The following is a 13,462-nucleotide window of genomic DNA, read 5'->3' as shown; positions in this document are numbered from 1 at the left end:
TGCCCGAGATGCCAGCCCTTTAACTGCAGGCTGCACACCTGCTTGTAGCCTCAGTGCCCAGCTGTTTATGTGCTGTACCACTCCCCTCCCTAAATCAGAGGGAAGATGGGGTTGCAGGAAGCTCTCTGCCAAACTAAGCAGCTCAGCTGAAGGCAGGAATTTATTATTCCTCATTCCCCACTGTCCCTGGGTCTGACCAGCCAGGTATGTTGGAGGATTTGGGGGGAGCAGCCATAGGGAGAATTGAGGGTTTTTTCCATGCTTTTTTTCTTAGTAACAGACCTTTAGACTTAGAAAAGATCTTGGAAGTCCTCTTTTCCTTCTCCTTATTCTCTACATAACCTCTCTTGACTCATAGGTCTTGGCACACTAGACAAGATACCCTCTCTTCCATCCTGTGTTCAGTTATTCAGTATATGTGGACAATAGCAGATAAACAACACTTCATCTGCTTCACTGGATGGGGAAATTTGTGTTTGATAGGGAAATGCTCTGTAGATGCACACCTCCCTTTCTCCTAGCAGTTAGGGATTAACCAGAGAGAAAGGAGCAGGATTTGACGGCCACAGGAGTCTGAGGAGATAGGCTAGGCTAGGGAGGGATTTGCAGATGCTTTTCTGAACCCCAGGGAAGGGAATGGACTATTAATAATGGAAGTATCCAAGGTCACACATACATTCTCTCTCTCTCTCTCTCTCTCTCTCTCTCTCTCCCTCTCTCTCCCCCTCCCTCTCTTCTTCTCTTCCTCTCTCTCTCTCTCTCTCTCTCTCTCCTTGTCTCTTTAATTTTAAGATTAATTATTCAGTAAAAATGTGAGCTATACATGTAAGCAAGCCCAAACATAGATACTACAAATGTCCATATAGACATGAATGCAATATAGCAGCAGCTAAAATTTCATGTTAGCATTCATATGTACAAATACTTGAGCTCGTGGTCATGCATGTGATTGTCTATAGATAGCAAGATATTTCCACTTAATAGCCACCTACATCCACAGGGGAAGTATCGTGGACATATATAAATGTGATCTTCCACACCCAAAACCACAAGGACAGGTAACTCCGGGCAACCTATGACTGGTCAGAGTTCTAACCTTTTACCAATGCACAACTCTGGGGCTTCAATTTAATAATTCAATGAACATTTACTAAGTAACTATTATGTACACTACTAAGCACTTCCCAAAGTTTTTATTCATTGACTCCTGGTGGAAAAGAGATGAGATTGAGTTTCTCATAAGGTATGCCAGTAAACTCTGGCAGGCCCCAGTAATGTGTTAGACATTTGTAGTTCAAGGAAAAATCCAACAATGTTTGGAGGAACTTATCACCAGGTTGGTGTCAGTGAAGGGCATGGCCTCTCTACTCTGTTCTTAAAGTATGAAATATATATGATATGCTCTAAGTACTAGATGCTGGGGAAAATTCAAGGTAAGGAAGACATGGTGTCTACCTTCAAGAAGCTTACATTCAAGGGGAAGATAAGACAGGCACACAAATAATGATTATGTAAAATAATACATAAGAGACACACATAGAGCCTACTAAGATTGCAGGAGTTAGTTCTCGTTTAAGGATTAGGAATGGCTGTCAGGTGAAGGGGTCATCCCAGTTAAACCTTAAAGAATAATATAATTTCAATAGTTGGAATGAATGAATGAAAAAATTTTAAGCATTTACTCTATACCCAGCACTGTGATAAGTGCTGTGGATATAAATATAAGCAAGTACAATAGTTTCTGACTTCCAAGAGTTTATATTCTTATAGGTGAATGGTGGTCATGGATAATTGTTTTGGACAGACCATATGAAGACGAAGTCTTAGGGTGAATTGCTAATACTTCTTTTTAGAAATATTAGTGTTGATTGATTATTGTTCTCTGAACTAGATTTGAAAAGAATATGGGAGAGAGGAGAATTACAGAGAACCTGGGAGGGTCCTTTTTGTGTAGAGAGTGGTTCTATGACTACTCTATAAGAGTAGTCAAAGAAATAGGAGAGTGTGGAGTATGATAGTTAATGATCTATTTTCCTCAAGGTATAGAGTTTTTAAGAAGAGGGAAAGTCTGTTTCTGTGTTTGGTAGAGAGATGCTCTATAGGCACCCATATATACCTTCCTTTCTCCTAGCAGCTAAGACTTAGCCAGAAAGAAAGAAGCAGGATTTAGTGGCCCCACAAAAACTAGGGGTTGAGACTAGAAAGGTAGGTTAGTTCATAATTGTGGAGAGCCTTGAATACCAAGTTTTAATTTTATCCTGTAGGTGGGTGCCCATATTATTTCCTTCCGGGGTTGACTTTTGACAGAAATTAGGCACTTCCTCCACTGGTGGGTTCTTGGCTCCTGCAATGTCTTTAAAAATAAAAAATGGAGGTACCAGTTGAGCAACAACTGAAGCCTTCTGGGTACTTCTCAGAGTCAGACTACAGGAACTTCTGATCCCTAGTTAGAGTCATTTGGCTCTGACATTTATATCCAGGGCAGAAAATGTATTCACCCAATATATTCCAAGTACTTGAGAGAATGATCTACAATATAGGGCTTCCCTCTAAGTGAGGAAAAGCCGTAGAAGTAAGGGTAAGGTCTCCAGTGTATTAAGGAGACCCTGGGATTGCCTACTAAGCAATATGGCCTCTGTGTGTCTGTGTGTGTGTGCACTGTCGGTGTCCCCTACAGGCACCCTCTCTTCCCACTCCTGACGCTGCTGTTTGAGAAGTGTGAACAGGCCACCCAGGGCTCTGAGTGCATCACCTCAGCCAGCTTTGACGTGGACATCGAGAACTTCGTTCATCAGCAAGAGCAGGAACATAAGCCCTTCTTCAGTGATGACCCGGAACTGGACAACCTGGTAAAGTCTTCTCTCTTCCTTCAGGCAGGCTTCTTATCCCCATACCGTTCCCAACACTACTGCTCTTTTCTTTGAGTAGTCACCATCAGGCTCCCAAACCAGTCATAGGTCAGACTGCCAAGGTTTTCCTTTGGGATCACTTGAGAAATCTCACTTGTGGTTCACCTGCTCTCCTCTGCTGTTATTGGTCTGTTTATCTCTATGGGACTTGCTTTCTTCATTTATGAATCAAACAGTTGGACTTGATCTTGAAGGTTTCTTCTAGTTCTAAATTGATGATCATGTGAGTCTTAATATATACAACCTGAAAAGGAGAGAAGCAGTAGAGGTAACTCTAATGGAGTGGGGAGTTCTTCCACTACCCATAGCTTGGACACTTGGACAATTACAACAATTACTGTTTTCCTCTACCCAGAAACTATTTTTTTCCTTTGAATTCACTGATGTGAGGAACTCCTATCAAGGAAATGTTTGCCTCACTGTAGATCAGCAACTATCCTGAAATTTATATAGTCTTAAAGTTTTCTGGTGGGGGAAGGAGAACAAGCATTGGACACTGTGTTAAGTGTTTTACAAATATTTTATTTGATCTTCTATTCTCGTCCTCTTCCATGCTTCCATTTTACAGTTCATGAAATTGGGGTAGAGACTAAATGAATTGGAGCTTACTAAGTGTCTGAGACTGGGTTTGAGTTCAAGTCCCCCTGATTCTTGGACTATTTCTCCGTCCATTGTGCCACCTAGGTGTGTTATGTGACTTAGCCTGGGTCACAAAGACAATGTGTGTGACAATAGTATTTGAATCAAGGTCTTACTGACTCATTGTATTGTATTACATGGACTCTTGAGAACTATAAAATGGTTCAAGATTAAACATTCATAGAAGGTTCAAGTTGGAGGGACCTTAGAGATCACTCATCTCACTTCACAGATAAGAACACTGAGTCTCTGAGAGCTGTAATTACTTGCTATAAATGCTTGCTGCCTGGCATAACTGGCTAGGAGCAGAGCCAGGACTACAACTTTGAGCTAATGCCTAGTATGCTATGATGCGGAGAGGTAGAACAGATGTATATAAGCATTAGTCAATAGAAGAGAGTAATCCAGACAGCAAATTAATTCAAGAGAAAGCCTAGAAGAGGTCCTGCCCAGAAGCAGATGGATAGACTTTCAAGACCCTTTCTCTCTATTGAGTTTCTTTGGGAGGGAGGGAAGATACTAATTCTCTGACCTTGGGCAAATCATTTAACCTCTTGCCTCAGTTTCCTTAATTGTAAAAATGGAGATAATAATAGCTCTTACCTCCCAGGGTTGTTTTGAGGATAAAAATGCTAGCTATTATTATGATCAGGGAATAACTGGGAAAGGCGCCTAAAGCTCATGGTTAGTATGGCATGAAATAGAATATATGTATGGGAGCTTTTGCAAATGTGAGAGAAGGAATGAGGATAAGAGACAGGTATATCCAGAGAAAGCTTGAAAGACAGAGAGTACGCACACATATACATACGTTTTGTTAATAATTTTCAGAAGTAGAGTCAGGGTTGAATTATTTATAGCAAACTCTCCATTTTCCATGGATGTTTGGTACATCTTTGGTTTATCCTCTCTCTGCTCAAACCTATGATGCTACTGACTATGTTCATCTACCATCGAGCTACTCTCTATCTAACCAGGACATATGACATATTAATTTTCACTCAGACAACACTGAGTGAGGAAAACACACTTAAAAAAACCAAGCATACATGTACTAGTGCATCCTCAAATCAGATACAAATGCAGATAGCTTTGTGATTATCCAGGGCTTCTTATTATCTATGCCATTTTCTTTGCAGAAACTCGAGGTTAGTGGTTATGGAAAGAGCTCCCATGGAAAGGAGACCCCACAGTTTTGGAAACTTGATCTAGGGAATAAGATGAGCCAGAAAGAGTGCTTGAGATGAGGATAGGAGGAGTTGTTGTACACTGAGGGCAACTCAACCCAATTCAACCAACATGTGTTAAGTATATACTATGTGCAGAACAGAGCATTAGGCACTGGACTGTTGTCTAGTGCAATGTACAGTGATACACAAAAATAGCATAATTCCTGACCCCAAGGAGTCTATGAGTTATACAATAAATATAAATGAGAAATCTCCATTGAGAGCAATTCAAGGACCTAGAATTTTTCCAATTCAATCTGGGAAGATTTCATGGACAATCCTTTGGGCTTTGAAAGAAAGGGACTATTTCAGCCTGTAAGCATGGGAGAAATGTCCATTTTAGGTATCTAGGACACTATTAGTGAAACCAAGGGGAGTGAAGAGGGTAGAGGAAGAACAGTAGGGATCAAACAATTAATTAATTAATTAGGATGAAATGTAAAGTACACAAAGAGGAATACTAGTTAGTACCTGAGAAAGTAGAGTTGGAGCTATACTGTAGAGGGCAGTTTTACCAATTTCTGCTAAGGGTCTAACAAATAAATTTATCCTACCCTTTGGGTCATCTGTCCATGAACAAGGGAGCAAGATGGCACAGTAGCTACAGTGTTAGATTTGGAGTCAGGAAGACCTGAGTTCAAATACTACCTGAAGATACTAAGTCTGACCCTGGGTAAATGATCTAACCTCTATTTGCCTCAGTTTTCTTAATAGAACAGGGATAATAATAGTCCCTACCTCCTAAGTTGTTTTGAGGATAAAAATGCTAGCTATTGTTATGATCATGGTTGAATAACTGGGACTGGCTCCTAAAGCTCATGGGTTAGTGTGGTATAGAATAGAATAGATGTATGGAAGCTTTTGTAAACATGAGAGAAAGAATGATGGTAAGAGACAGGTATATCCAGAGTTCTCTGCCTGGTATTTAGGGGTATCCAGCATTGTTCCACTTTTGCCCTCCCTAGAAGAGGATCCTTATAAGTCTTTGGAAATGCCTGGTATCCTCCCCTGACCATAGCCCACGATCTGCAAAGTAATGAGGAAGACCTAGAATGCAAGGCAAGAGTCCTGTGGAAGCTGAACAATCATAAGACTTGCTGCCATAAAGACTTCAGACCTCTTCTCTTACTCTCCCTGGCACAGTGGCTTATGGTCTAGCCACAATCCTATTGCAACTTGGCAACTATGAACAATTTATCACCTAAGCACTTTTTTCTCCTCTTTCTCCCTGGACTTCAGAGGACTGTATAAAATCAGATTCTTGCCTCATGATCCAAAGCAGGAGAGAGATGGTACATGGGCATAAAGCACCAGAAATGGATAATCTACTACTAATTGGGAGTATGACCTTAGGCAAACCAGTTCTTCTTTTGGGGACGCCATCTCTTCTTCCGTAAAATGGAGAGTCCAAATTAGATATTCCGATAGGTCCCTTTTAGCATATTGGCTATTAGCAAGGCTTCCTTAGAAACTCTATTGGTCTTTGGTTTTATGTCCTAAATGTTTTCTTAGTCTGAATTTTTACCTCCTTAGGTGCTAAACAGAGAGCCAACTAATTCTCTGGATAATTCTTTGATCCATATGGATAAACTGTCTACTCATGGGCAAAGAAGAATCTCATTCAGGAACCAAATGGCCTGCCTTTGTTTTCCCTGGACGATTGCTTGATTCACCAATTGTGTAAATCTGGCCAAAAAAAGCACTGATCAATTAATTAACCATACTTCCTGGCCCTTTTTTCTTAGCTTCATTCCTGTGCCTTACCACCAGAGGCTTGAGGGTGAGGGCTTTCTTTTGGGGTATCAGCCAATGCCCACTGCTCTCTCCCACCCTCTGCCTTGACATGGTCAGGAAGGAGATGAAAAGGCCAGCCACGGGGGCCATCATTAGAACAAGAATCATGTCGCCGGCACAGCCGAGATGCACATAATTAGAAATTAGAAAAAGGTCAGATCGCGTCATTATCAGCTCAATCAGCTGCCGAGTGCCACAGTCAGTTAATTTGGCATCTGTATTTTTTACAACCCCGCACACGTAGCTCAGCGGACTGTAACTCTTTATCCGGACAGATATACTGCGCAGCCGAGCAGGGACATAAAATGAGAGACCCCAAGCAAATGAGCTGAGATAATTGAGAGATTTATTTTTTATATATATGTGTGTCAGGGCAGCTTTCCTTTGCCCTTGAATATTGACTTTCATAAATGGGATTGTCAGGGGGACACTTGGGTCTGGGGAAACTTTGGCCCTCTGAAATACCTCATTGCCAGATGCTGGGCCTCCCTCTAGACTTCATTTTTCCCCCAAGTCCAATAAGGCTGCAAGTTGCCTCCCTTCAATTGCCATTTGAACACACCCTTTCTCTGCTCTTCCCTAATACTGACTTTCCCCACATCCCTTCCACACTCTAAATTTTCCCTGAAGTAGCAGCCTTCAATTAAGAATGGCTGAGTTCTCTCCAGAGTTGCCCAGAAGAACAAGGAGGGCTTCCTAGGATTCAGAAGAACCTTCTCCCTTAGGGATTTCCACCTACCTGGATCCTTCACTTTTAAAGATCTGGTTAGAATGGGAAGGAGCCTTAGAGATAGACTCTTCATTTTATGGGTGAGGAGAGAGCAGGTCAAGGAGTTGCCCAGTCATAAAATGAGCAATGTGCTCAGAGAAACAGTGTTGGACCAGGAGTCAATGAGTCAGCAAGCATTTATTATGCATTTACCGTGTTGGTCATCAGGAAACATGGGATCGAATCTTGCTTCAGATGCCAACAATCTTGGTGATTCTGGGCAAGTAAAGCCTCCTAAAAGCCTCAGTTTCTTCATCTGTAAAAGGTGAATAATAATATTTACAACCACCTGCTTTACAGGGCTGGTATAGGGAAAGTACATTTTGAAGCGCTATAGAAATATGAATTTTTGACAATATAGAGTTAAACTCAAGTCTCCAGTATTTTAAGTTGATGTTTGTCTGCCCAATGGTGTTTAAGCCCTTGAAGTCTTTATAATAAATTTTTCATAACCTATATGAGGACCATAAATGTTTGTCTTCCAACACATAAACTGATTAGTCCTTGGATCGCCTCCTCTGCCCAGGGGTTCGTTTTTGCCAATGTTCTGGTCCTGTGACTGTCTGACTGCTTCCTTCTCTGAAGTACAGATCTTTTCTTCAGTCTGTCCCACCTCTGCCAGTTCCTTACCCCCTTCTTCTCTTACCCTCCTTTCCTTTCTCCTTCATTCCTTACCCTACCCTATTACCAGCAGCCACTGGCTGGCACTTGGTAAAGTTTGTAAAATTTGCAAGTTCCTCAAACCCCTTTGAAAGGTAAAGGCTTTTTGTTTTATAAAATCTGATTTACAGGCCCCTGAGGCACAGGGCCGAAGTTTTATAGATTATGCAAGATTTCAAACCGGGGCTGTAAAACGTACGGTTCAGTTTCATGCATGGCATTTTTTTATGTGTAAATTTCTTAACATTTATGAGGCCTGTTTTAATGAGACTCCAGCGTGACTCAAGGGACAGGTTATGGTTCCTGACCACAGAGCCAGCCCTGGAGTAGGGGCCTCAATTTTCAGGCCTGCTGGCCCCCTGACCACAGCTTCCCCAACCCATTGTAGGAGGTCCAGGCCAATTCTCCGGAGTCCTGTCCAAGAACAGTTCATTATAGTCCATGCTCTGGACTCTCCTTGCCTGGGCAATTGTTCTTGCTGGGTCAAGCCACTTCATGCTCTAAGAGCCAGAGAGAGGTTCAGGGGAGATATAGGTTAAAAAACACCTAAGATTTTCACTGAAGACAAACCGGTACTAACTTCTGTGAAATGTACATTTGACTCGGAGAACTTTGGGATAATCTAATCTATCCCCTCATTTTATAGTTTACATCAGGGAGACCAAGTGACATATCCAAAATCACACAACTAGTTTGTGGCAGTGTTGAGATTAGAATCCATATTTCTGGATTCTTTCCAATCTCTTACAATCATTTTCTTATTTTCATTTCACAATCCTCTGAAATGTCTCTAATCTTTCTTTTCTCTCCTCTTTTCCAAACCTGCATTAAAACCAGATTTGGCTTCATAGATCTGCCACTTATTGCTTGTTTTATTTTTGGGCCAATTACATCACCTGAGACTCAGTTTCTTCCTCTGTTAATTGAAGAGCTTTCACTAGTCTCTAAGGCCCCCTTTAGCTCTGCTTTTATGATCATATAGTTATTTCTCTTTTGCTCCATGACTGCTTCATCTCTGATCAGTCTAGGGGAGTTGCTCATTGAATCTCAGCTTTGATGGCACCAGTGGTTTATAGACATTGTCTAGCACTAGTCCATTTCTATATTCAGGCTGCAGATTGTTTTATTACCAACACTTCTTACAAAGAGAGAGAACTCGGGGCACACCATGAATTTGTGATGGTCATAAACTCTCCTCAGTAGGAATAGAAAGCTAGAATTATCCTTCTTTGCAGGAGAAACCTGCTGCAGGTCATCTGGAATAAGGAGAAAAAGCTCTGCTTTTATATAGCACTTTAAAGTTTCATGAAGCATTTTCCTCATAACTCTTCTACAAGTTATGTAGTACATTTATTATTTTCATTCCCATTTTCCAGATTAGGAGACTGACTGAGGACAATAGAGATTAAAGGACTTTCTCAGGGTCACATGGCTAGCAAAAATCAGAACCAGAACTGGAATTCAGTTCTCATAACTCCCAGGATCACTCTATTCAGCCACTTTATCCTTAGGAAGAATACAGACTGAACTCTTACTGAGCTCTATAGGACCAGCTCTGGCCTTGTTTCATGATACTTCACCATTTTGTGATTTGGCTCTCAGATAATCCTAGGAATCCTGACCTGCTCTCCTTGTCTACTTTTTTTTTTTTTTTTTTTGGTAGATTTGTTACTGCCTCCATGACTCCTTTTTGGAAAGGAGGACTGAAATTGTTTCCTCTCCTGCTTCTTGCTTTTACTAAACACTTGGACCCCAACTACAGATAGATCTGTGTCCACCTTACCGCCAACCTTTAAAGAGATCTTGGCCTTCCAAGACATCCATAAGGATTTAACTCTTTCCTTTTTTTTTTTTTTTTTTTTTACTATTGGCCTAGAATAACTGGCCAAGCAGACATATGAGCTTTTTGCAAAGTCACATTTACTTACCCATTCATCCATCTATGCAGTCATTCATTCTTTTATTGGGCAAACATTTATTGAGTTTCCCTTTTGCAGATGGCATACTGTAAAGTATTTTGATGCTGCAATGTGGGCATTTTACAGAAAAAAAAATTAAGTTCCTTCCTTCTAGGACTAGGTGGAAGCAAAACAGATAGGCATGAAATCCAAATAGAATGTGATAGCTATAAATATAAATATTTTTAAAAATTTTTTATTGATACCTTTTGGTTTTTATATCTCCACTTCCATATACATTCCTCCCCACTTTCTCACAAGTAAACCATATCTTACAATAATAAAAGAGTGAAAAAAAGATAAACAAAACCAACCAATATATCCTTTCTATCTAATAGTGAATGTAATATCCCATATCTATACTTTCCTCATCCCTCACTTCTGCAAGAAGGAAGGAAAGTGAATTTTATTAACTCTTTTCAAGAGCTGAGCTTGACCATTATAATTATTAGCATTTTTTTTTGGTTCTCTTAGCATTGTGGTAATCATCATGTATGGTTATTTTCCCGGTTCTGCTGATTTCACCTAGAAACAATTCATCTGTCTTTTCATGCTTCTAAGAATTCTTTACATGTTATTTTTTTTTAATTTAATAGCCTTTTATTTACAGGATATATACATGGGTAACTTTACAGCATTAACAATTGCCACCTCTTGTTCCAATTTTTCACCTCTTACCCCCCCACCCCCTCCCCTAGATGGCAGGATGACCAGTAGATGTTAAATATATTAAAATATAAATTAGATACACAATAAGTATACATGACCAAAACGTTATTTTGCTGTACAAAAAGAATCAGACTCTGAAATATTGTACAATTAGCTTGTGAAGGAAATCAAAAATGCAGGTGTGCATAAATATAGGGATTGGGAATTCAATGTAATGGTTTTTAGTCATCTCCCAGAGTTCTTTTTCTGGGCATAGCTAGTTCAGTTCATTACTGCTCCATTAGAAATGATTTGGTTGATCTCGTTGCTGAGGATGGCCTGGTCCATCAGAACTGGTCATCATATAGTATTGTTGTTGAAGTATATATACATGTTATTTCTTAAAGCACAGTAATATTCTATTCAGTCATTACACAAATGTTTAAATATTCCTGGATCAATAGATGTGCACATTGCTTCCAGTTCTTGTTACCACATAAAATGCTGCTTTTAATATTTGGTTCATATGGGATTTTCTTTCTATCTTTGGCCTTATTAGGTAATATGCCAAACAATAGGATATTTGGGTGAAAATATAGTAGGAAAATTTGAGTCCTTTTCTTTTTAAACTAATTCCAATTGCTTTTTAGGTTAATTCAAAACTTTTATCAATTGTGGACTGATGTGTCTATCTTTCCATAGACCCTCTAACATTGACTATAATCCTCTTTAGTCATCATTGCTGGTTGTGAATATGCGAACATAGATGCTTTTTAAAAAACAGTTTTGTACTTCTGTTAGATAAGAGAAATACTGCAGAAAATATGCTTGGATTTCAGGAAGTCATTTGACAAAACCCCTCATAATACACTTGTGAAAAAGACCTCCCTAATAAGATGTAAGCTTTTTGAGGGATGGGAATATTTCAGTTTTTCTTTGTATCCCCAGTGCTAAGCACATAGTAGGCATATAATATTTGTTGAATGATTGATTGAAGCTTGGTAGTCAGTTTCACCAATATAGGTGGGCAGATTCTTAATCTGTATAAGTATGCCTAAAGTATTGAATGGAAGGTAACCTAGATGCACATCTGTGTCATTTCTGTGAGTGTTTTCTCCTCTCTGATTTAACATTTTTATTAATGATTTAAAGACATATGGCACAACAAATTTTCAGATGACACAAATATGGGAGAAGTAGGTAAAGCCTTGGATTATGGACTGAAAACAAGACAGAATTTAATAGAGGCACATATAGATTCCTACACCTTAAGTAAACCAATCACATAATTATTGAATGGGTTAGATATAACAGAGAACAGTTCATATGAGAAAGACCTGAGAGACTTAGTGGACCATAGCTTCAATATGATCTACTATGGCAGCCAAAAATGCTAACCCCATCTTTTAATCATTTGTTGTCTCTTCAGTGCTTGGCAAAGAACCTAGTACATAGTAAGCACTCAATAAATACTTGTTTGTTGAATAATTAATAGAAACATAGTATCCAGAAAAAAGAAGATTTAGACCAAGTGCATTTTGCTCTGGTCAGACCACATAGGGAATACTTTGTTTAAGTCTGGGCCACCACAGTCTAAGAGAGATATTAATAATTTATCATGAGTCCAAAGGAAGACAACCAGAAGACTCTTTAAACAATGTCATATGAGAAATAATTGAACAAACTAAGGATGTTTTAGTCTTAGGAAGAGAAGTCTTAGAGAGAAGAATATAGCTGCCTTCAAATAGAGATAAAATGGCTCCAAAGTGCAGAATTAAAGCCATGGAGAAGAAATAAAGGGGGAAGTGGGAATGGAGAGGAGGTGATCATGATAACTGTGTTTAAGTACTGAATGATATGTCATATAGTATTTATCTTGCCAAACTAACCAATTAGTGGAAATTACAGAGAAGAAGTGTTTCCCCAGGATAAGGATAAACAACCTAATAAATAAGATTGTCCTAAAATAGAATGGATTGACTTGAGAAGTCAGTCTTCACATAGAGGCAGGATGACTCTTTGTCAGCCACATTGTCAAAGAAATTCCTCCTTAGGAATATGTATTGTACTACATGACCTCTGAGATTATATCATATATTTTATGATAAAATTCATTATGAGAAAGAACTTTTTAATAATTAGAACTGTTTGGCAGGAGAATGGGCTGCCATATAAGATCATGGTTACCCCCTCAATGGAAATGTTCAAATAGAGCCAGTCTAAACACCTTCAGGGATATTTTAAAGACAATTCCTATGTGCAGTGACAGATTATATTAAATGAACCCTGAAATCCCTTCAGTTTCTAAGATTCCTTGATTCTAAAATCCTGCACTAGAAGGGCATGGGAGAAGGGGAAGAGCAACAAACATTTCATAGGGAATCTAGAGGTAATGAGTTTAGATTTGGAAGGGATCTACTGGACATTTAGGCTAACCATTTTTTGGGGGGTGAAGAAAGTGAGGCTCATTGAATTTAGTTGACTTAGCCAACATCACAAAACTATTTTGTGGTATGGAAGTTTTATACAAAAAAAAGAAAAATGGAGATGATACTTAACAGATTTACAGAGGGCACTGTTTTCTATAGAATTGTTACTATACTAGAAGACAAGAACAACATTCAAAATAATCTTGGAAAACTCGTCATATGAGAATGAAATTCAACAAGAACGAGTACAAAGTGATCTATTCTTAGTAGCAAAAGCTAAACAATATAAATGTAGAATGAGGAAGACCAGGGTGTATAGTTGACTAAAGGGTATGAGCAAGCAATAGTGTTCTATTGTGAAAAATGGCAGCATTAAAGAGGGGCTACAAGCACAAAGAGACAGAATGAGAGAGTTAATTAGTTAGTT

At 39.3% G+C, this 13,462-nt stretch overlaps 1 protein-coding gene across 2 annotated transcripts in view; it reads left to right on the top strand.

The window, feature by feature from the left end:
- The window catches only part of PKNOX2 (PBX/knotted 1 homeobox 2), a 355,675-nt gene that overhangs the window by 288,220 nt on the left and 53,993 nt on the right, over positions 1-13,462 (top strand). For both annotated transcript variants that reach the window (XM_031960947.1, XM_031960946.1), the window contains one exon: positions 2,678-2,849. In XM_031960947.1, the coding sequence (XP_031816807.1) occupies positions 2,678-2,849 (172 nt within the window). The remainder of the gene's footprint in view (positions 1-2,677; positions 2,850-13,462) is intronic.

The sequence above is a fragment of the Sarcophilus harrisii genome, chromosome 3 (assembly GCF_902635505.1).
Source record: "Sarcophilus harrisii chromosome 3, mSarHar1.11, whole genome shotgun sequence".
NCBI classification, from domain to species: domain Eukaryota; kingdom Metazoa; phylum Chordata; class Mammalia; order Dasyuromorphia; family Dasyuridae; genus Sarcophilus; species Sarcophilus harrisii.
This window is presented reverse-complemented; position numbering and strand designations above follow the sequence as displayed.